This window comes from Rhineura floridana, chromosome 2 (assembly GCF_030035675.1).
Source record: "Rhineura floridana isolate rRhiFlo1 chromosome 2, rRhiFlo1.hap2, whole genome shotgun sequence".
Lineage (NCBI taxonomy): Eukaryota > Metazoa > Chordata > Lepidosauria > Squamata > Rhineuridae > Rhineura > Rhineura floridana.
This window is the reverse complement of record NC_084481.1, coordinates 226,848,278-226,871,789: the sequence shown is the minus strand read 5'-3', so window position 1 is coordinate 226,871,789 and position 23,512 is coordinate 226,848,278. Positions and strand designations below refer to the sequence as shown.

The window sequence follows — 23,512 nt, the reverse complement described above, 5'->3', positions numbered from 1 at the left end:
AGGACTTCCGGGAAGGGTGACTTCGCTTGTGCCTGCTTTTGGGACGGGCTCCCGCCTCAAAAGAAGCTTATTCAGATATAAATCAGTCAGAACATTTTTTTTTTGACTGATGAAATTTCTCCCGGGCAGGGAGAAACGTAGAGATCAACCTCAAAAGCCTGTTTTTGTTGGGAGGACTGGATTTCATTAATTTATGAGATAAGGTCCAGCCAACAATGCCGGACGGACTTCCGAACAAGCTCTATCTGTATAAGCGATACGTTTATCTTTTCTTTAAAGAGAGAACGGACTAACAGGCAAGCACCCTTCTTTCTATTATTTTTTTACTTGGTTTAAATTGTTGCAGCAAAAGGAGATTTGTCAGATTGATCGGCTTTGGAAAACTTCTGGGTGAGCTATAACTCTTCTCTGTTATTCACGAAATTAACAGCTTATCTCTGTTTCTGTCGCAAAAAGCTGTCCTGGAAGTGCATTCTAAAGATAATAAACAGAAGAGGGATTTCTATTCCTGATTTCTATTCCGAGGAATATTATATTGTCTGGGACTATTCTCTTTTTGGTCTATTTTATTTTGACGAATCTGCTTCTTCACGACGCCACTAACTGTTTTGATGCTGGGAACTAAATTTGTTTTGCATTCTTGAACATAGAGAGATAAGGTAGGTTGCTCTGTTTATACTGTGATGTCATCAAGCCTGGAATATTAACCCAATTGTTGCTGAAATAAGAAGTGGTTCTTCTTTATTTTTGTTTTGCTTTGTTTTCGTGGTTTTAAAAATGGCAATCAAGAAAGTGGCTGAGAATCTGGAAGTAACTATGTTTCAGAAAATAATGGATGAGATTGAGATAACGAAACAAACCCTGCGACAGGGTAGTAAGGAGCTGAAAATTGAACTGAGCAAAATGACGCAGGAGCTTAAAGAAATAGGGGATCCTGTGAGAGAGGAGAATGAGATCAGAGATGAGAAAAGAAAAAATAAAGGGAAGATACAAGCCCTGGAGATTGGAACAAATGTGGAATTGGAAAAAGATCTGGAGTTTATGGATTTTAGAAATAAAATCTACTGTTTGGAATTTAACGTTATCTTTGAAGAAATTAATGAAGATATTAGAGATAAAGTTATCAATGGCTTGGATAATCTTCTGGACTGGAATGATGTGATGGAGCTTGATATAGAGAAAATCTATGGAATTAACTGCAGCCATGTGACAATGGAAAAACTCTTAAGAGATGAGCCAGTGCATTTTGTAAAAAAGAAGAACACAGATATGACTTTACAACAGTATTTCAGCAACTTATTCAGAATGGATGGCAAGAAAATATTTGGGATAGAGGAAATTCCCATCAGACTCTTATTATATGACTATGGCTACAACAGCAAGATTATTATGGAATACTGATAATGGAAGATTGGACACTGAAATTACTGGACTTAACAGGACTATTGAAGATGGAAGATGGAACTAATAGGGATAATGGAATAATGGCTATTGAAATTATTGGACCTAACAGATTCTGATGAGATGGATTAATCGAAATGTTTATTTGGACTATGGTTATGACAATAAGATTATTATAATTATTAACGAGATGGATTGACATGTTTATTTGGAGAAAAATTGATAGATATATTTCTTAAAGAATTGAAACCTCTCTTTGACTTTTTGTGGAAAGAATAAAGTAATGTTTATGAGATTTGATGATTAATTAAGATAACTACTGGAGGAAAGTAATTTTATAATATGATTTAAGAGACAGGATTGTTATATATTGTAGACCTATAACTGATTTGATATGTGACAAATGGGAAGTCAACATTTTTTTTTGTTTAATCATTTTTGTTTTGTTTTGTTTTTTGTCTTTGAATGTTTTATGATTTTGTTTTCTATGTTTTATGAAAATTTGAATAAAAATTATTGTAAAAAAAAAAGAGAAGAGCCTCCACAATAGATCTTAGGGAGCAGACACGTTGGTGTGGGAAGGAACAGCCCCTAAGATATCCTGGGCCTGAGCCATGTAGGGATTTATCTTTAATCACCAACCCTTTGAAGTGTGCCAGGAAATAATCACAGTCGGTGGTGTAAGATTGGTGGAACAAGATTGGCGTAATATGCTCCCATGGGTTAGCACCCACTAGCATTTTTGCTACTGCATTGTGGAGGACTGAAGTTTCCAGAGACCCTTCAGAGAAAGCCTTGCATAAAGTGCACTGCATAATTAAATCTGCAAGGCATGTGCCACCATGGCCAGGTCAGATCTTCCCAAGAATGGGCACAGTTGGTGCACCAGTCTGAGCTGGGCAAAAGTAGCCCTGGGCACAGCCAGATGTAAAGCTGGGTCTAGGAGAACCTCCAAATGGTGAACCTGATTTCTCAAAAGAGGATCCCATTCAAGATGGGTTGCATCCCTGTTCCAGGACTTATCCATCTCCTGAACAGGAGCTCTTCTGTCTTGTTTGGATTAAACTTCAGTTCGTTTGTCCTCATCCAGTCCATTCCAACCTCTAGGCAGGTACTGTCAGAATTTCTGCCCATGCACTGATTATTGTGGTGGAAACAGACTGTTTCCTTCCACTCCCCCTTTAAACACCACATCAGATGTGCAAATATATTCCAGGCAGTTTTGCTGAGACCACATATCCCAGCTGTCTGATATTATCTACACTATCCTTTAGGAACAGGCTTGTACAAATGTAGATACACATACATTCACAGATGCTCACATGTGTATATATACATGCACCCCCCCAGCATGCCATTGATATTGCACACCCTGAAATACAAAACATTCATACAGATGCATATTCCATTCCTTGCTAGTTCCCTTTCCATCAACAACATATTGCCCCTTCTGTCCCTAGTGCTTGTGTGCTGACTTTGTTTAACAAAACACCTGATCTGTTGGAATGTTCATACATTCCATAACATCGCAGCAGCACAGGTAACATTTAAGGAAGCTCATTTCAATCAACTGAAGCCAGAGCTCCTGCAGCCTTCAGCGATGCCTTTATAAAGTTTATCTGATTTTTTTTAGTAAACCAGTATTGTTACAGCAAATCTATGTCTCATTAGTGTCTTTGAACAATCATAGTAAGTGTTCTAAAAGACTTTCCAAAGCTGGGTTGACTACACAAATAGACATATATGTTTTCTCTTGTGGGGCTCTTTGTTGGTGCGTGTGGAATTGCGTGTCCGGCTCTGTACAGGTGAACAGGAAAACGTTCAAGATATCCAAGCACAGACAGAGAACTTGTTTTAAGAGTCCTTTACTGTGGACATTAAGGTAGCAAAACAGCATGCAAGACTTTTCCCTCACTTCAGTTGCATTCATATGAAAATCATAATGGCAGGAATGATTTAGAAACAGCCTAAACTTTATCATCTCATTTCTTGGATGTACAAGAAAAAGTTGGACAAGCATCTGGTATAGAGGTTTTTGGTACTGTCTCTAGGCAGGAGGCAGCTGCACCAGGTGAGACACCAAAACCCTTCCGCCTCTGTAATTATGTGAATGATTAATCCAACAAGGAGAGTGAACTCAGGTTTGGTCTCTCCCATTTCCGATTCCAAGGTTTTAAGAAGTGTTCAGTGTCTGTGGAAATGTATTCAGCGGTGGGAACCAGAGAAATTGGCTTTTCTTTCCGTTCCCGTCCTGCAGCATGAAATGTTTGTTTCTCAGCTGAGACAATGCCTCTCTTTGTTCTAGATATCTAAACCATGTCCGAGCCGCCTCCCCACAGGATCTCGCTGGTGGCTACACTTCCTCCCTTGCCTGTCATCGAGCCCTTCAAGATGCCTTCAGCGGGCTGTTCTGGCATCCCGGCTAGCTTGGGAGTAAGCCACATTGGAGCAGAGCAAGCAAAGACCTCAGGTGAAAATTGCTCCCGTCTCCACTACAGCTAGGCTGCCGCCATCGGTCTTTTCTTTTAAATGTGAAGCCAGCTGTGCTTAAGTATTAAAAACACAATGTACAGAAACTTTCTTTTAAAAATGGTGGTTGTGCTTTTTTCTTTTTTGGTGGAGTGGGAACAAGGGTGGGAAATGCTTTAGTCACTTTGCTGAGAGGCTAGTGGAAGAGGTAAATAATCAGTTTGCTTTGTATGTTGGAGGTTTCAGAAACAGACTTGTAAAATATTTTTTTAAAATAAAGCCAGATTTTTTTTATTATTAAATTCTGTGGTTTCTACCCCCACTTCAGGGTTTGACATGTACAAGCACTAAAATGCTATTTTGATTAAGCTTTTATATTGTCACTTTGCAGTCCTTTCATCTCATAAAACCAGCTTCTCCGTACGCAGACAAATGGGTTTTCCTTTCTTGAAGCATGAGATAGGAACTGGAAGTGAGACTGACTTCTAATTCATCCCACTTCGCATTCCTAGTAATGAAAGAGGATCATGCACCAGCTCTGTTCCTCTGTCAGCAGTTATAGGCTAGGATCCAAAACTGTCATGCACACACGAAGAAGAAATTGGAGCTTTGCATGCAATCCTTTATCTTTAAGACATTTGTGGCTCTGCTGCTGTTCTGACTCCATTGCAGCAAGCCTGGCCATTCTGGCTATCATAACACAACCATGCCTTGCATAAAGGGAGCCAACAGCTCACTCTTCTCTGGGCTCCTGGGGTGCAGGGAATGGCTGGGCACATTGAATTGCACCCACAACATTGTAGGCTCGACTTGGCTCTGCTTACCCAGGCATGCAAAGATCACACCAAGTGTTGGGTCTGACTGTAGGAGTTTCTGCTCCTGAAAGAGGCAAGCTACTCTTTTGTCACAATTAATCCAAGTAGCTGGTATTTATAAGCATTGGATTTTACAATAGAGACAAGAATCGTAATAGTTGAAAAACAAGATCCCTAGTGGATCAGAACCCAGTGAAGGTGACAGAGGCAGCTGCATATATACTTGGCCCCCATCAAACTGATGTCCTACCAATCAAACTGAGGTGCCAGATGTTAATATGCAGCATTTTAAAATTGCTTTAGAGAATGTGAAATTCTACAAATATGTTAATTTTGGTGGCTCATGCTACTGGAGCTTCTGTGCCCAGCTGCATGGAGCTGGGCAAAGAGGCTGCCCAGGGTGGTGGTCTAGAATACAAAGGCAGCAGAACTTCTGCTAAACTGGTCATGGCAGATGTTTTAGGAGGGGACAAGGCTACTACCTCCAAAATAAATACTCTTTTCCTTTTAGGAAAAGTATTTGGGTCTTTGGGAGGACATCACATATGGGTCGCTTGTCCCTCACTATATAAGCCACTCTTCCTATGCCTATTCCCTGAAGGTGTCCCTAATTCCTTTCTAAAGTAAGCCTCTCCTTGTTCTTTTTTCTGGGGAGGGGGACACTGAGAAAAGGCATGGAGTGAGCAGTAAACAGCCCTTGCCTGCAATCTTAGCTGGTCCCAGCAGTCTTCCCCAACCCTTACACGGATTCCGTAGCTGCATCAGTGTTAGAAGAGAAAAGCTTGAAGAACAGCCTTCCCTCTTCTTTAAAGGGAGACATCATGAGACAAACTTCCTTTTCAAGCTCAGCTCAACAGTCTACCACACAAGCTCCTTCTTCCCCACTGACGTGTCAAGGTTCCACCTCATGAGAACCTCAGAGAAGGCTGGTAGTCTAAACAAATGGGGTATTGTTGTTGCAAGACTACAGGAGACAGACTGTTTTAGCTGGTTCCTTTTACTTCTCACCATTTCTCATTGCCCAGTGAATGACTGCACACAAGTGGAATAGAAGGTGCTACCAGGTGTGGGAAAATAAACATTTAATATTCTTTGAAATAAAAAAAATGGCCCCCACCCAACTATAATGGAATTAAAAAGAAATGAAGATCAGTGCATAATCGGCACTTGAGCACAGCAGCTGTTAATTCCAGTTTTCAGAGGCTGCTGTTACAAGTTCTGATTAACAAATCCAATCTGCTTGGCCCACCTTGAAAAATGGGAGCTGATCATCATTTCAGTAATAGTACCCACAAAGCCTCCTAGACCATCAGATTCATTTTTTCTTCAGGGGACTCTTCACTTGAGCGTAGGCGTTTAGATACCGGTTCCTGGGGATTATCTGCACCTACAAGTAAAAGATGACAAACTATCTGAATCCATACAGATCTGGAAGCATGTATAGATTTCTAGCACAGTCCAGAGGGAGCAACTTAAGTTTTTCACACAGGCTTCTGGCACATCGCAGCCACCTAAATTGTGTGTGAATGCCAACTCCCCGCTTGGGGCTGGGCAGTTTTGGTGGCATCACAAAACACATCTGAAGGTGAATGCGTTGTGGCATTCAAAGCAGCCCAGTTCTGTGCATGGCAGTGGATGCACGTGGGAAGGTGGCAATGGGCTGTGTGATGGTGCAGGCAGCACTTTCAAGTGGCTGCCTGGAGGCAGGGAGGAGTCCTTCAAAAGGAAGCTGGAGGAAAAAAAGATTGAAGCCAGAACTAGGGAGCGAAATTAAAACCACACATTCAAACTTGGCATGAACCAAAAGTTGCAATTCTCTCCTGTAAAGCGGCTGTGGAGAAAAGAGGGGCAGTTGAGCAACAATAAACTGACCTTGGGACAGGATACAGAGGACTGCATGTGCTCTGGGGATTTTCTTGCTCTGAAAAGTTACTCCTGAAGCGCGTGAACCCTCTGGAGCAGCATCCAATGCAAGGCAAGGGGCTGCAGCTGGGAAGCAACGATTAGCAACACCTCCAGATGTGCACGACACACCTTGAGCAGGGTTGAAGGATTTCACTAAGCATCTGATAACATACTTGCAACATGTTGCCAACATAGCCACATCACAGGCTGTGTTCTTCTTATAGGGAAAACCTACGTGGCCATGTGTGATGAATGCACACACATTCATTTCCGACACATTCATGCACTTCAAAACTAGGATTGGCTGCAGCTTCCCCAGACATGCACAGCAATGAAATTATTGACACACATAATTTATTTGCGGCTTTTATGCTTTTTCTTCTAGGCCTCCCACACATGTTAGGAACCACCATTTAAGAATCCCCATTTCGATGCCCAATGTGAGGCAAAGGATTCAGATTCAAAGTGCAAGTTCTAAACCCTTGCAGCAATCCTACCTCTCTCTTTGGTGACCTTACCTGCCAGAGAAGACAGCGGCTTGTACAACACCTTGGCTGGGAGAGAGAAGGTGATGCACATCATTTCCTTATTGGGCGCAACATTCCTCACCAATTCCACAGAGCAAAGGCCCTCTAAGGAAGTTCCCAAGCAAGTTTCGACTCTATCCTGAACATCTTGTACAGGGTTGTCATGCTTGGAAAAGGAGTAGCAGTGCACTGTGGGAAGGTCAGCACTGCTTGGCTCTCCGTCCAAGAGGTGCCTGAAGATACCCAAGAATTCAACTGCCATGGCTGGCAAGTTCATGACAATATGCAGGGAGCACTTGCGCTCCTTCAAAGAAAGCTGATTTTCCAGTTCTTCCTTCACCGGGCCCTCTAGGAAATCTCTGCCGTCCATGTTGAAGACTTTGACTTTCTTGTCCACTTTGTTTAGCTTACAGTTGCGCTGCAGCCACTTGTAGGATTCAGGGTTGAGATCATTTGCAAACACAACACAGCCCTTCTTTGCTGCAGGAACTGCAAAAGGCCCCACCCCGGCAAAGACGTCAAAAAGAAGGTCGCCCGGCTTTAGGAGGTTGATGATGCGCATGTGTTCTGTGGAGAGGCGAGGGTTCCAGTAGACTTTGGAAAAATCAAATTCGTACACGAGGTGGTTTTCCTTAACCTGCAGGAGTTCAAAATACTGGGTTGGTCTCCAAGAGTCAAAACCCAGGAAGAGCGATGCACTAAAAAGCCAAGACTACACCTGATCTTTGGGGTTTCCCCATTGCCCCAAGAGCCTGCAGAGCTCCACAGCAGAAGTGGGGGCTCCAGAGCATGTTTAAAGCTCTGGATTGCAGTTTAAGGGCAAGTCTGCACCAGAAGTTCTTTTTCTTTTCATCTGTCCGTCTCTTACTTTGGGCAGATTCTTGATTATTTGCAGTGCATGTAATTGCATTGATTTACACTTGTCACCCTTGCTTCTCCCATCCTGCCACTCTCTTTGCCGTCACCTCTCACATTCAGTATTTCATTTGTTTATTTAAGATTGAAAGACCCCTGGAGCTGCAACCTGTCACTCTAAAGCCCCATGTAAGCTAATGGTGCCATATAAATGATAATCATCTAGGGAAAAAATAGCAACGGAACAGCAAAGGGACAATATTATTATTGGTTTTTAATGATGTTTTTATTGGTTTTTAAATTTTATAGTGTTTTAGTACATTTTAAGCTGCCCTAATGTATGTCTATGAAAAGCACACCTTATAAATACTTTAATAATAAATAAATAACGTGTGTGGAATGACCAAACTGGCTGTACCATTTCCAGCAACATGCTGCCATGTCTACAAAAAGGCAGGCTAATTAAAGGATGGGGGACACTCCTACCTCTCCACCTTGGATTCATCCTGCACCAACGTAAGCATTTGTGATGCCAGGGGGCCAGAGCTGGTGCAAGTGTGTCCAATGCCCAAGCCTACTCAGTGAACTTCATGAGGGAGTGGCATTTAAAAACTGGGTGAGATACTGATCTCATCAAGCACAGTTTTAAAGAAACAACTTTGCATTCCAAAACATCATCAGCTTTCCCTCTCAAAGATTCAAGGTGGTTTTTCTATTGTTCTCCCTTATTTGAGACAGTGAACCATGTTGGATGATGTAAGGGAATTATGGAGCCAAAACTTAGTCCAGCCTAGGGCTTCCCCAGTAAAGGATGCCTCATGCATTACATTTTGTACTTGAGAGCTAGTTTCTGAGGATAAATACATATATGCACACCATCTTCTATCGATCACATTTATTTTGCATGCAAAACCCACTATAGGTGACTGAGAAAGGATCATGCCCCCAGCTGATTATGTTCTACAGGCAAAGGTTGCGATACACATGGGTGCCATTTAGAATTGGTGCTGTGCATATAGATATTTTCTGTACTCAGGAATCGGATCCCAAGCAGAAGACGTGCCATACAAACCAGCCCTGAGCCTTGCTGGCAGAATCTATTTACTTACCTGGTTTCTTCAAACCAAGCGCACAAGGGAGATATTTTATTTCTGAAGGAGCAAAATCAGTACCTACTTTCTGAACCCTGGACTCATTAGTTTGTGACAAGTACTGCCCGGTCACAAATACCCCCTTTAGGGAAGGTGATCCAGAGGGTTGTGTCACAGCAATTGCAAGTACTCTTGGATGAAACAGATTATCTTGACCCATTCCAACCTGGATTCAGGCCTGGTTATGGGACTGAATCGGCCTTGATCACCCTGATGGATTATTTTATCGGGAGAAGGACAGGGGAAGTGTGACCCTATTATTCTTATTTGATCTCTCGGTGGCTTTTGATACTGTTGACCATGGTATTCTTCTGAGTCGACTTTGCGAGATGGGTATTGGAGGCACTGTTTTACAGTGGTTCCGATCCCACCTCCAGGGTCGGTTTCAGAGAAGAGCACTGGGTGTTTATCTTTCAGCCCCCTGTCAGTTGTGCTCTGGGGTGCCATTAGTATCTTTATGTGGTTACAAAATAATAATCTAGATTCAAAACCAGTCAGCTACGCTCTTCCTATCACATTCTTATGAACAGAACTGTGATTTCATTTAGGTTAGACTGGGACATCTGGGAACACACAGAGACTGGCAAGTCTGTGGTGCTGAGAGGAAGAAATTGCATTAATACATCGGGCTATTTCTTTCTGAAATGTCTGCTCTTTGTTTTGCTTCTCAATGTTAGATTTTCAAATCTTGCTTTTGCTACTAGAAAATACTGTTACAAAGTCCGGGTACCTTTGTGATCATATTGGCCTCATCTCCAGCTAATACCTCCATTTGAAAGTTTCGATAAGCATTCTCTATGGTATTGGTTTTATTTACGGCGCAGGTGATTCCTGAGTTCTTGTCAATGATAACTTGGCCTGAAAGGCAGAGAAACAGGCAATGAAGTATGCTTTTCAAAACAGAGGACATGTGATTTAAATGTCTCGGATAAAGACTCATAAAGGACTTTAAAAACAAACTCCTTCTCTATTAAAATTGTGCTTTCATTTATTAGCAAGGAAATATTGACTGTGAATCTCCCGAAGTGTGGTGCTGCCAAGGGATGTGGCATAATTATTGCTTTTGTTTAGCCAAAAAGGAGCTATTTAAGACTGGGAGAGACAGCTTACTATAGAGTATCCATCGTGCTTGTTTCGTTTACAGGATAGCTAGCTCTTGACAAACTGGTACCCTCCAGATATTTTGGACTGCAACTCTCATTAGCCCCAGCTATGTTACAATACAGGCAATGGAAATGGACTGCCTTCAAGTCGATCCCGACTTACGGCGACCCTATGAAGAGGGTGTTCATGGTAAGCAGTATTCAGAGGGGGTTGACCATTGCCTCCCTCTGAGGCTAGTCCTCCCCAGCTGGCTAGGGCCTGCTCAGCTTGCCACAGCTGCACCAGCCAGCCCCTTCCTTGTCCGCAACTGCCAGCTGGGGGGCAACTGGGCTCCTTGGGACTACGCAGCTTGCCCACAGCTGCACAGGTGGCAAGGCACGTAACCCCTGAGACACTCACTGTGGGGTGATCTTTAGCTGTCCCTTGACACCCAGGAGACACGAGCGGGGATTTGAACTCACAGACTCTGCACTCCCAGTTAGGCTCTCCTCCCCACTATACCAGCTGTTACAATACAAGCAGTCATGCCTAAATATTACATGGACAGTACAACAACTCAGCATGGAACTGCTATTTTTAAAAGAAGTTCCATATTGAGCATAACATGTAGTTTTGCCATATGCAATCTGTAACTCAACTGAGTTGGACTTATTGAGCTATATTCAACTAACTTGCTGCACTAGCAGAAGCCAGCACAAGGATTCATGCTAGCACAATGGGACTTCTCCCCACCCTTCTCTCACCCTGTACACTCCCCAAATCTGCTCTGCAGAGACAGGAGAACCCCTAGAACAGGGCATGGGGGGAAGAGAGGGGAGACTGTTGCACTAGGCAAGCAGAAATGTTTGCGCTGACAGAATGATCTCCTTAGCGCTATGTTGAGTACAACCCGGTTTACTGTGAATTTCAGATGCAAGAATAATTTGCTCCTCTGAATACCCGACAGGGAAGAGACCATAGCTCAGCAGTAGATATATTACATGTATACCGCACACACACCCTCTAGGATGCACACCTTAACGTGAGGGGGGTTGAGAGTGTCGAAGAAGCTGAGAGCCATGTCGTCAGGAGTCTAGACCAAGAGACTAAACTCCTAGCAGGATCACCCAAGGCGGAATGGTCAAAGCTGAGACACCAGACTAAGATGTATCCAAACTCAGAGGAAGGCAATGGTAAACCACCTCTGAATACCTTGTACCACGAAAACTCTACGAACAGAGTATCCAAAATGCAACACCAGATAGTGCTGGAGAATGAGACCCCCCCAGGTCAGAAGGCACTCACCGAACTACTGGGGAAGAACAAAGGACAAGTACGAGTACAGCTGTGACTAATGATGTAGCTGGGTCAAAGCCGAAGGGAAGCCCGGAGGCTGATGCGCACAGAAGCGAAAGAAGAGTCCACAGTTGTACGACGTACACAATAGGAACATGGAACGGGAGAAGCATGAACCGGGGAAAGTTAGAAATTATCAAGCAAGAAATGGAACGTATCAACATTACAATACTTGGCATGAGTGAATTAAAATGGATGGGAATGGGACATTTTCAGTCAGGCAACTACAAAACATTTTATGCAGGAAATGAGAAATTAAGAAGAAACGGGGTTGCTTTAATAGTGAGAAGTGATGTAGCAAAAGCAATTAGGAGCTATAACACAAGGTCTGACCGAGTAACATCAATGAGATTTAACGGGAAACCTATCAACATAACCATCATCCAAATCTATGCTCCAACAGCAAACACAGAAGAGGAAATGGAGAGATTTTACGCAGAAGTACAGGAAGAAATTGATCACACACCAAAACAGGATGTTCTGTTAACCATGGGGGACTGGAACGCAAAACTAGGGAACAGAGAAGAACTAGGAATTGTGGGGAAATGGGGCTTAGGAGATAGAAATGAAGCAGGCCACTTAACGAATTCTGTGAAGCCAATAATTAGTTTCTTGCAAACACATTTTTTGAGCAACCAAAAAGACGACTGTACATGCGGACATCACCAAATGGTCAATACTGACCTAGAATTAGGAGTGAGCAGTGAAGTGGCCAAGTTTGCTGACGACACTAAATTGTTCAGGGTTGTTAAAACAAAAAGGGATTGTGAAGAGCTCCAAAAAGATCTCTCCAAACTGAGTGAATGGGCGGAAAAATGGCAAATGCAATTCAATATAAACAAGTGTAAAATTATGCATATTGGAGCAAAAAATCTTAATTTCACATATACGCTCATGGGGTCTGAACTGGCGGTGACTGACCAGGAGAGAGACCTCAGGGTTGTAGTGGACAGCACGATGAAAATGTCGACCCAGTGTGCGGCAGCTGTGAAAAAGGCAAATTCCATGCTAGCGATAATTAGGAAAGGTATTGAAAATAAAACAGCCGATATCATAATGCCGTTGTATAAATCTATGGTGCGGCTGCATTTGGAATACTGTGTACAGTTCTGGTCACCTCATCTCAAAAAGGATATTATAGAGTTGGAAAAGGTTCAGAAGAGGGCAACCAGAATGATCAAGGGGATGGAGCGACTCCCTTACGAGGAAAGGTTGCAGCATTTGGGGCTTTTTAGTTTAGAGAAAAGGCGGGTCAGAGGAGACATGATAGAAGTGTATCAAATTATGCATGGCATTGAGAAAGTGGATAGAGAAAAGTTCTTCTCCCTCTCTCATAATACTAGAACTCGTGGACATTCAAAGAAGCTGAATGTTGGAAGATTCAGGACAGACAAAAGGAAGTACTTCTTTACTCAGCGCATAGTTAAACTATGGAATTTGCTCCCACAAGATGCAGTAATGGCCACCAGCTTGGACGGCTTTAAAAGAAGATTAGACCAATTCATGGAGGACAGGGCTATCAATGGCTACTAGCCGTGATGGCTGTGCTGTGCCACCCTAGTCAGAGGCAGCATGCTTCTGAAAACCAGTTGCCGGAAGCCTCAGGAGGGGAGAGTGTTCTTGCACTCGGGTCCTGCTTGCGGGCTTCCCCCAGGCACCTGGTTGGCCACTGTGAGAACAGGATGCTGGACTAGATGGGCCACTGGCCTGATCCAGCAGGCTCTTCTTATGTTCTTATGTTTAAATTGATTATATAATTGGAAGCAGAAGATGGAGAAGTTCCATATTTTCTGTGAAAACAAGACCAGGAGCAGATTGCAGCACAGATCATGAATTCATCATATCGAAAATCAGAGTTAAGCTAAAGAAGAACAATAAAGCAATCATAATGCCAAATATCTCTGACTTCAATCCATAGTTCTACTGGTTCTCTATCAACTAAGTTTAAAGCCTCAAATCTGTTCCTTATCTCATTTTTATATTCTTCTGGGATGTTTTTTAAATTGTAGTTACCAGGGAGGAATACAAAAGGCAATACTTGTACAGTAGGGCCCCACTCACATGGCAGGTTAGGGACCAGACCCCCGCCGAAAACAAAAAGTGCCAAATAGTGGAACATAGCATGGTGAGTGAGCCACAAAGACCGCAACAAAATGTTTGCACAGGCACTGGACATGTTGCCAGCCTTCCCACCCCCCACCCCCACACACAGCTGACCGGAGTGGCAGCCGCAACCTCCGGAGAGACCAGTCGGACCACAGCAGCGAGTCCCGAGACGGGAGAGCCAGATCAAAGCCTCCCCCCCCACAGTTGACCGGAGCCGCAGCCGCGAGCTCTGGTATGATCTTTTGGGCAGCTGCTGCAAGCTCCAGGCAGGCTGTTGTAGCAGGCGCAGCCGATCCAACCCTCGACCAGGGGAAGGGAAAGAAACCGCTGATCAAAGCCTCCCCCCCCCCCACAGTCAACCAGAGTCGCAGCTGCGAGCTCCAGAGTGATCTTTCGAGCAGCCGCTGCAAGCTCCAGGCAGGCTGCTGTAGCAGGCACCACCAATCCAATCGAGAGGGACAGAAGCCGCCGCCGCAAGCTGCAGGTAGGCGCAGCAACAAGCGGGTCATGCTACAAGTTACTGAATGTGCCCATATTTTGACAAACATTTGTCAACAAATATGGAAAACTAAGGCCTACAGACTGGAAGCGTTCAGTATACATCCCAATTCCCAAGAAAGGGGATCGCAGGGAATGCAGTAATTATTGAACCATCACCTTAATATCCCATGCAAGTAAAGTAATGCTCAAGATTCTACAACAAAGGCTCTTACCATATATGGAGCGAGAAATGCCAGATGTCCAAGCTGGATTTAGAAAGGGAAGAGGTAGCAGAGATCATATCGCAAACATATATTGAATAATGGAATGACCCAAGAAATTTCAGAAGAAAATCACCCTGGCTTTATAGATTACAGCAAAGTGTTTGATTGTGTAGATCATGGAAAACTATGAAATGCTTTAAAAGAAATGGGGGTGCCACAGCATCTGATTGTCCTGGTACACAACTTATACTCTGGACAAGAGGCGGTTCTCTCATCATGACTCATTTAAATGTTTTTTTCTTTTCTTTTAATAATGTTATTTGTTATTTAATTTTGAGAATTGCATTATTTTATTGATGTATGTATTGCTATATTTGTGTTTTTGTAGGCTGCCTTGAGGGCCTTTTGGCCATAAGGCGGGGTATAAATTTAATAAATAAATAATAAATAATACTGCAAGGACAGAATATGGAGAAACCAATTGGTTCCTGATCGGAAAGTGCGTGAGACAGGGATGTATTTTATCACCCTATTTGTTTTACCTATACGCAGAACATACCATACGGAAAGTGGGATTGGACCAAGATGAAGGTGGTGTGAAAATTGGAGGGGAAAATATCAATAATTTAAGATATGCAGACGTTACCATACTACTAGCAGAAACAAGTAATGATTTGAAATGAATGATGAAAGTTAAAGAGGAAAGCACAAAAGCAGGACTACAGCTGAATGTCAAGAAGACTAAAGTAATGACAACAGAAGATTTATGTAAATTTCAAAGTTGATAATGAGGACATTGAACTTGTCAAAGATTATCAATACCTTGGTGGAGTCCTTAACCAAAATGGAGACAATAGTCAAGAAATCAGAAGAAGGCTAGGACTGGGGAGGTATCATAGCTATGAGAGAACTAGAAAAGATCCTCAATTGTAAAGATGTATTACTGAACACCAAAATCAGGATCATTCAGACCATGGTATTCCCGATTTCTGTGTATGGATGTGAAAGTTGCACAGTGAAAAAAGCGATGAGAAAAATCAACTCATTTGAAATCTGGTGTTGGAGGAGAGCTCTATCTCTCATTTAAGTCCTCACCAGAGTTGGCTGTGAAGACCATGTCCAAGTGCCTGGAGTCCGTCAGTGGATGGATGGGCGAGAACAGGCTGAAGCTAAATCCCGACAAGACCGAGGTGTTGCTCGTGGGTGACAGGAGAAGGCTGGGAGACATCGACTTAGTGTTCAACGGGGTGAGATTACCCCTGAAGGACCAGGTCCGCAGCCTAGGGGTCATTCTTGACTCCCAGCTGTCCATGGAGGTTCAGGTTTTGGCAGTGAGCCGGACAGCTTGGTATCAATTACATCTGATACAGAGGCTGCGACCCTACCTTCCTGTACATCTGCTCCCATGAGTGATACATGCCCTGGTCTCCTCTCGCTTAGACTATTGTAATGCGCTCTACGTGGGGTTGCCCTTGAAAACGGTCCGGAAACTGCAGTTGGTACAGAATGCGGCGGCACGCTTGATTAAGCGTAGCCGTCGCCAGGAACATATCACCCCGGTGTTGATAGAACTACACTGGTTACCACTGGTTTGCCAGGCCCAATTCAAGGTGTTGGTATTGACCTTTAAAACCCTATACGGTTTCGGCCCAGTTTATCTGAAGGACCGCCTCCAGTATCACCAATTAAGCTGCCTTACAAGATCAGCCTCGCAGGACCTCCTCTCGGTCCCACCGGTCAAAACAGCTCGGCTGGTGCGGACCAGAGAGAGGGCATTCTCGGTTGTGGCCCCCACCCTCTGGATTCTCTCCCCTACGATCTTTGACATGCCTCCTCCCTGATGAGTTTCCGCCGAGCTTTAAAGACCTGGCTGTTCAGGCAGGCCTACAGGAACTTTGGGGTGGATTAGTTTTTTGATGTGTTAATTGATGTTTTGATGTTAGTTCAATTGATGAATGTGTTGAATTGTGTATTGTATTTTATTATGTTGTTGTAAGTCGCCTAGAGTGTCCGTTAAATTGGACAGATAGGCGACTAACAAATAAAATTTTATTATTATTATTATTATTATTTGTGGATACCATGGTCCATGAAAAAGACAAGTAACAGGGTCTTAGAACAAATTAAACCAGAACTATCACTAGAAGCTAAAACAATGAAACTGAAGTCTTCATAGTTTGGACACATGAGAAGACATGATTCACTAGAGAAGACAATAATGCTGGGGAAAACAGAAGGGATTAGAAAAAAGAGGAAGACCAAACAAGATGGATTGATGGATTCCATAAAGGAAGCCACAGACCTGAACTTACAAGATCTGAACAGGGTGGTTTACTGAACATGGTGGATTACAACAGATGCTACTAGAGGTCGCTGATTCATAGGGTCGCCATTAAGTCGTAATCGACTTGAAGTCACATAACACAGACACATACTGCACACTAAGTATAAGGTCCCAAGTTCAATTTCCTGGTGTCTCTAGTTCAGGGGTAGCCAATGTGGTGCCTTCAAGATGTTGCTGGTCTACCAACTCCCATCATCTTCAACCAAAGGCCATGCTAGCTGTGTCTAATGGGAGTTGTAGTCCAACACCATCTGGAGGGCACCACGTTGGCTACCCTTGCTCTAGTTAAAAGGATCAGGTAAGCAGGTGATGAGAAAGGCCTCTGCTTAAGAGCCTGGATAGATGCTACCAATCTGTAGACAATACTGGACAACTGGTATAAGGCAGCTTTCTAGGTTCATTGAAATTGCTGACACAATGTTCTCACCCAGTCAGTTCTGTAGCTTCAGAGTCCATCTTAGGATATGAATCTGAGCATATACGAGTTCTCTGGGTCAGTTCCTTTACAAAGAGTATACAAAGCAACTCATAGCAAGCCACTTTATACCTATGTCAGGCATTTAGAAGTGTGAGTGATTTTCACATTAGACATACTTAACAGTGTTTAAAAAGTAACAGTTGGATCATCCCTAAGGAATCATCCCTTAGTAAATCACTAAACAAGGACTTCTGCAAATTTCTCCCACATGTAGTATAAATCTTACCATACCTATTATATGTTTGTAGGGCAGCTGATGGTCTCTCAAATTCAAGTGAGCTATGTGGCCAACTCTGCTAAAAGCAGTGGGCACTTCCTGACCTTTAGGAAGCACTGCTTGCAGAATTTCTTCCACCTTGAAATGGTCATAAGTCAGTTCCAGGTTGTACTTGACTATCTCAGGGCTAATGTTAAAGCTCTTTAAGATTTGTTGCTCAGATTCGCTCAGGGAACAGTTGGGAGATATTCTGTGAGGATCTAATAAAAGGAACCTTCTGCTTTCATCTTCTGGGTCTTCCCTGACCCTTGTGATACCTGGTCGCTTCAGCAGCACTCCTTTGATAGACTTCACAACTTTGTTTATGATGTCGCTGTTAACCTTAAGAGCTGGGATGACAACATCCCTCTTGAAGGCGGCTCTGTCAAGGGTGGTCATTCCACGGACCCTGGGATGAGGTAAGTGCAGGTCAAGGTCAAATTTCATGTCAAGTACCTCCAGCATGGCACAGAAACTATTTCTCTGAGCAACCACAAGATGTACAGGCAGCCTATTAAGAGACTGACCACAAAGTATCCAGACTGCTGGAAATGATGTATTTGATGTAGCTGTTCCAAAATATTTCACATTCAGGAGTCTAGCAAAGAAGCCGTTTAATAGCCTGAAAATCCTAGAAGGGAAATCATTTATGTTATAGACATTATGTAAGCATTATATTAAAACAAATTGAAAGAAATGCTGCAAATCTGTATGTCTGTACAGTTCTCATAAAATCACTCATACTTGTATGAGATTATTCAACACTGTCCTGCATAACCCAAATATAATACTAAGGTAGCAACAAATGAGAACTTTCACAGGGGAAGGAGAAAAACACCTAGATGAACACATGGGCCATGTTCGGACCATCGCATCTCAGCTTAATAATGAGATATGCACGAGCCTTCTTTCCTCCCTTCATGGAGCACAGCAATTAAATCTGAAAGCACCCTATTAACCACAGTTCCTCATTTCGGCTAAACCTGGAAACGATTAATTGTGTGTGTTACCTATATTCAAGCTTCTAGGCAACTCACAACATTAAAAATAATCAGAAATACAAAAGAAGTTAAAATAATAGTTACATCTCATTACCAACAACAAACAACTAAGTCCCTTCATTTATCCTGAAGATGGCTTTTCTATTTCAGCAAGAATTTTATTTTATTTATTATTGTGTTTATATCCTGCTTTTCCTCCAAGGAGCTCAAGGTGGCACACATGGTTCTCCCCTTCATCTTATCTTCACAACAACCCTGTGAGGTAGGTTAAGAAGAGGTGACTGACTCCTATTTGGAGTTGGTTAGTGCTGTAGCCTCTTGCAGTACTGAAACGCAAGTATCTACACCAACATTTCAACATCCTCATAGTCCACCACCCGTACCAATATGTCCGTCCGTACGCTCTCTCTCTCAAAAATCCTGTCTTCTCCATCAGCTTCATCAGAACTCAGACCCAACAACCAATTTATCTGCATACCTTCATATTGTTTCTGCCTGCTAAGGTGCTCAAATGAAGCTAGTGGTCCATGGAAGAGTTTGAATTTGCAGCCCTAAATGCCTGGCTAGCTACACCAACTCAAAAAGGAGAGATGGGGAGGGATGCTCTGTGGTGCCATCAGGGCAGAACTTTAGGTCAGAAATCCACAGCCTCACCCAGCAGAATGAGCGGGAAGAGGGCTGGCTTACTACATGTTGAACTAATACGCATTACCATCTAAAGAGAACCCTGTCCACCCCCTGCAAATAAGACCATGGAGGCTAGAGGCTAAAATTACCTAACTGGGGAGGCTTTCACATAACTATTTACACATCAAATGAACATTAAATGCACCCAAAGCATTTTTTGTATTCTGGTCCACCTGGAGCAAACTGTGGTGAGAATATTCCCTAGCTCAAAGTTTGCCAAAACAAGGTTTGCTGGAGCTGGAAAAGCCCTTAAAATGTCTTTGTCATAATAATAAAAAAAATGTGTATGTTAAATCTGTTTCCTTCTCTTCCCTCAGGAAGCTCAGAGGATTCCAACACAGTGCACGCATCAAGCCCTGCTTACTTACCAATAGATTTATGGCTGCAATCCTTCATACAGAAACTCTCCTGGAAATCAGCCCCCTGAAATCAGTGGGAATTATAAGCATGGTTTGGATTGTGGGAAAATACACCAAAGTTCTTAGGCATCAGAGTCAAGCAAACAGGTACTGTTTTAGCCAGAGCTCTGCTGTCAATGGCAGAGGCTTATAACCATGCCTACTCAGAAGTAAGTCCTATTGAATCCAGTAGTGCTAACTTCCAGGTAAGTGGAGCTAGGTTTGCAGCCTTATCCCTCAAATGTGAGAGGAGGATCTCACAAAACACATGCAAAATACTTTTCTCTCACCAACTGAATAACCGCATCCTAAGCATAGCCAGATTCCTAGAAAGCAAGAATTAGTTAGAAAGATTTGGGAACAGCTAGAAATTATAAAGTTAACAGGGAAGATACATAAAATGATAAGGGAGAAAATGCATAAATGGAATCCAATCATATATATATGATTTAAGGTTTAAGGTAATATAGGTAATTGTTTGCTGCTAAAAAAAATACTTATTCATCTTTATAAGCAAATATTTAAATATTTAATACTGAGATTTTAGAGAATTTGTATTATTTAAGGAAAGTAGATCAATATTTAATATATACCATCATGTATAACCGTGATGTTAAAGGTCTTGTATTAAGATATCATAGGAATATTGAAAGGTTAATATGATGCATTATAGGATATTCTTACTAATATTTGTATTATCATTTACAATTTGTATGGTACGTGTAATGTTCATATTCATTAAATAAAAAATTTATTTAAAAAAACCCATACACACATCCTAAGAACCTTCAGGGTCATCCCTGTAGCAAGTAAAGAAGAAAGTGCCTCTATTCTTATGAGGCAATGAAAGACCACTGTGTTCATGCTTAGCCTTTCATTCTGACAAGAGGCCTTCTATAAGGTTAGAAAATACAACTTATGAGTGGTCTTGAGTCCCACTGGGTTTATTTTTATGTTGTTGTTGTTATGTGCCTCCAAGTCGACTACGACTTATGATGACCCTATGAATCAGTGACCTCCAAGAGCATTTGTCATGAACCACCCTGCTGGATCTGTCCAAAGCTCCATACACAGCATACATTTAAAGCACATTTCTGCCCCCCCGCATCTTGGGAACTATCTTTTTTTTAAGGGTAAACTACAGGTCCCAGGATTCTATGGAGGGGTGATTTTAATGTATGGTGTGTACATAGTCTTAATCCCACATCCTGTATTAATCAACCAGATACTTCTGTGATGCCCACAATGCAGTGCACAGGAAAAAGTCATACCTGGATGTCCATGGGCCACAAAACTGGCATTCAGATATACAGGACAGAAACACACTCACTGTTCTGCCGGTTCCAGTGTCTCCACCTCTCTCTTCTGCAGGGGCACATGATGCTAGTTAAACCCTGCCACTTTTTACTGTAAAACTGGTGGGAGCAGCTTGAGTGCATTTTTTAAAAAAATTCAGCTTCAAAGAGATTTTGCAGCTGATCGGCAGATCAACCCATTCCCCTTCAGGCGTGGCTAATGGAAACGCTTTGTTCTGGCGACTAGTGTGTTCACAGCTGTTTACTCACTTCCAGCCCTGAACCTTTCCCCCCTTACAGTAATATTCAACAGGCCTTCCTCTGGTTCTTTAAAAAACCTTTTGGCTGACTAATGTTTTCACTGGTTTAGTTCTGTTTTATTTGGTGGCTGCTTTGGGACTGTTACTTTATCTCTAGTTTTATGTAAACAGTTTGTGTGATTTGGTTTAATTTGGAGATTGTTGTTTTGTTTTTTTATGGTTCTGTCATTGATACATCAGCCATCTTGAGTCTCTCTGGGAAATGAAATGGGATAGAAATTTATGTAAATAAATAAACTGAAGCCATACTAGAGAAGATCAGGGGTATGGAAAACAAGTTCTGTGAGAAAAAAATGTAAGGAAGCGGGTATGTTTAGCCTGGAGTCGAGAAGACTGGGGGAAACATGATAGTGCTCTTCAACAAATATCTAATGGATGGTCATACAAAAGAGGGCAAAGACCTCTTTCAAAACCATTTGAGTGTTGCCATTGCTATCTCTTGTGGGAGCGAATTCCATGGTTTCAACTATGTACCTTGGTTTTAAATGAGGATTAGCCAAATTCCTGGAGAAGGCCATCAGTGGCTGCTAGACTAGCTGGCCACCATGGCTATGTTCTCCCTGCACTGTCAGAGGAAGTATGTTTCAGAATGCCAGCTATGGTAGTCTGGTCCTGCTGGTGGGCTTTCCGTGGGCCTCTGGTTGGCCACAGTGAGAACAGGACGCTGGACTAGGTGCAGGGGTGTAGTCATCCAGAGTCTCTGGAGATCTTAGACTCCTTCCTTTTTTGGGAGCAGGGTCCCAATGTCTCCAGTGTCCTATGAGCCAATAAGCATAAAAGGGGAGTGTGTCAGCTGCTGAAAAGAGTCTTCTAACATGCTTCCCTGTCCTTTCGTGCTGATTGGAGCCAATCAAAGTGAAAGGTGAGTCAGCCACCAAGAAGACTCTTCTCAGTAGCTAACATTCTCCCTTTTCATGCTTACTGGCTCCTAGGGACGTCTGTTGTTGTGGGAGAAGGCATTAACAGGCTTCTCATTCTTAATCCAGCAGCAAAAAAGGTGGGAGGGGCATGGCTGTGACTAACATCAAGGGACCCTGCACTTATGAATTTGCCACTATACTACCGACTAGGTGGGCCGCTGGCCTGGTCGAACAGCAAGGCTCTTCTTAGGCTCTTATTTTCAGTTACAACAGGACAGATTTGGGCTGACCCTGAGGCGAAACGTCTTGAAGGCAAGAGCAAGTCCGACAATGGAACCAATTCAACCTAGTGAGCTTCTCCCTCGATGCAAGTCTTCGACCAGAGAAGCTGAGCAGCCATGCTTTAGTCTGGCCCTGGATTTCCTGCATGGAGTAGAGGAGTTGGACTAGATGGCCTGCAAGCCCCCCCCTTCTTATAGGAGCGTGCCCTTGAGCGAGTGCAGAGTGCATCTGCCTTGCCAAGAGATAAACGAAATCAAGCACCTCCCCACAAGGCCCGGACCCGTTGGGAGTGGAGGGAAAGACATGCAGGGTTGAGCCCCAGCACCTCTTTCTCTCTCTGTAAATAGAGCCTCTGAGGGAGGGAAGGAGAGGGCGGCCATCGCTGTCTGCCCGCGACTCACCTCATGCCGGCACCGTGTCTCTCAGCCATAAAGGCCCGGCCTCCCCGCTTCATCATCATCAGTAGTCGCCAGGCGAAAAGGCGGTCTCGCCGGGCCTTACCCGCCCTCGGGCCGGCTCTGTCACGGCCGAAGCACCGCCCTCGAGTGATCCTCCCCTCTTTCAGCGGCGGCGGGTTCTGACTGGGAGGGGGCCCCTGCGCGTGACTCCCTTCTTTCACCACAGCGCGCCATGGAGGAGCCGCGGGTCGGGAGCGTCAACTTCGAGCCGGGGGGCTGGTACTTGTCGGCTCAGGAGCCGGAGGAGGGAGCTCCGCTCCTCCCGTCCCCGGGCAGGGTGTGTGCGTGTGGGCAGGCTGGGGCTGGTGGAAGGGAGAAAGAGGGGGGTTAAAAAAGAAGGGGCGACGGTCGTGGGGTTCAGCCTGGGCTTCCCCGGAAAGGAAGGTAGGCAGGCAGGCCGGTGAGTCGAAAGAGCCCCACCGACACTCTTGCAGAGCTTCTGTCCCTGCCCCACAGTGCATCTTGCCCCTACTGTGTGTTAACGCCACCCTGTCCTTGCCTGGAACAGAGGAAGCTGCTTTAAACGGAGGCGGACCCCTATTGGTCCAGTATTGCTTACACTGACTGGCAGCAGCTCTACAGTGTTCCAGGCAGGAGGCTTTCCCAGCCCTGCCCGCAAGGGCCGAGGATTGAAGTTTGGACCTTCCGCATATGCAAGACAGATGGTCTACCACTGAATGAAACCCCAGGGGTAAAAGAGTACTCTAGTCTTATGTACATAATTTCTCTCTCTCTCCTTATATAAAGTTTTATCCCATCCT

The 23,512-nt window shown here is 43.6% G+C and overlaps 3 protein-coding genes across 12 annotated transcripts in view; 2 read left to right on the top strand and 1 right to left on the bottom strand.

Annotated features, from left to right (window-relative positions):
* The window catches only part of MNAT1 (MNAT1 component of CDK activating kinase), a 207,814-nt gene extending 187,815 nt beyond the window's left edge, over positions 1-19,999 (top strand). For 2 of the 6 annotated variants that reach the window (XM_061612413.1, XM_061612408.1), the window contains one exon: positions 3,707-4,243. In XM_061612413.1, the coding sequence (XP_061468397.1) occupies positions 3,707-3,838 (132 nt within the window). In that variant the 3' untranslated portion in view covers positions 3,839-4,243. Of the gene's footprint in view, positions 1-3,706; positions 4,244-6,975; positions 8,528-19,455 lie in introns of those variants that run through there. The other 4 variants (XM_061612414.1, XM_061612409.1, XM_061612415.1 and 1 more) reach the window with 4 other exon arrangements.
* Positions 3,283-23,255, bottom strand: TRMT5 (tRNA methyltransferase 5). Of its 2 annotated transcripts, none has more exons than XM_061612400.1 (5): positions 22,695-23,255; positions 17,426-17,859; positions 9,854-9,981; positions 7,109-7,754; positions 3,283-6,072 (listed from the first exon to the last, which is right to left on the bottom strand). In XM_061612400.1, the coding sequence occupies exons 1-5, from the start codon at positions 22,751-22,753 to the stop codon at positions 5,987-5,989; spliced, it is 1,353 nt and encodes a 450-aa protein (XP_061468384.1). In that variant the 5' UTR covers positions 22,754-23,255; the 3' UTR covers positions 3,283-5,986. The 2 variants fall into 2 exon arrangements, with proteins under 2 accessions (XP_061468384.1, XP_061468383.1); XM_061612399.1 differs by having other exon boundaries at positions 3,284-6,072; positions 17,426-18,081.
* SLC38A6 (solute carrier family 38 member 6) overlaps positions 22,745-23,512 on the top strand; it is a 67,264-nt gene continuing 66,496 nt past the window's right edge. The window contains exon 1 of one of the 4 annotated variants that reach the window (XM_061612404.1): positions 22,745-22,970. Coding sequence is in view for 1 of the 4 variants with exons in the window: in XM_061612402.1 (XP_061468386.1) it covers positions 22,924-23,028 (105 nt within the window). In the remaining 3 variants the exon portion in view is untranslated. The other 3 variants (XM_061612402.1, XM_061612406.1, XM_061612403.1) reach the window with 3 other exon arrangements.

What these genes read in the sequence shown, in the direction of transcription:
- TRMT5 (XM_061612399.1), bottom strand. Translation starts at nt 22,753, where the DNA reads ATGATGATGAAGCGGGGAGGCCGGGCCTTTATGGCTGAGAGACACGGT. An exon ending in GCCCTACAAACATATAATAG is followed by an intron (nt 9,982 to 17,425) that starts GTATGGTAAGAT and finishes TCTGCCTTTCAG; the next exon opens with GCCAAGTTATCATTGACAAG. An exon ending in AGGCCAATATGATCACAAAG is followed by an intron (nt 7,755 to 9,853) that starts GTACCCGGACTT and finishes GAACTCCTGCAG; the next exon opens with GTTAAGGAAAACCACCTCGT.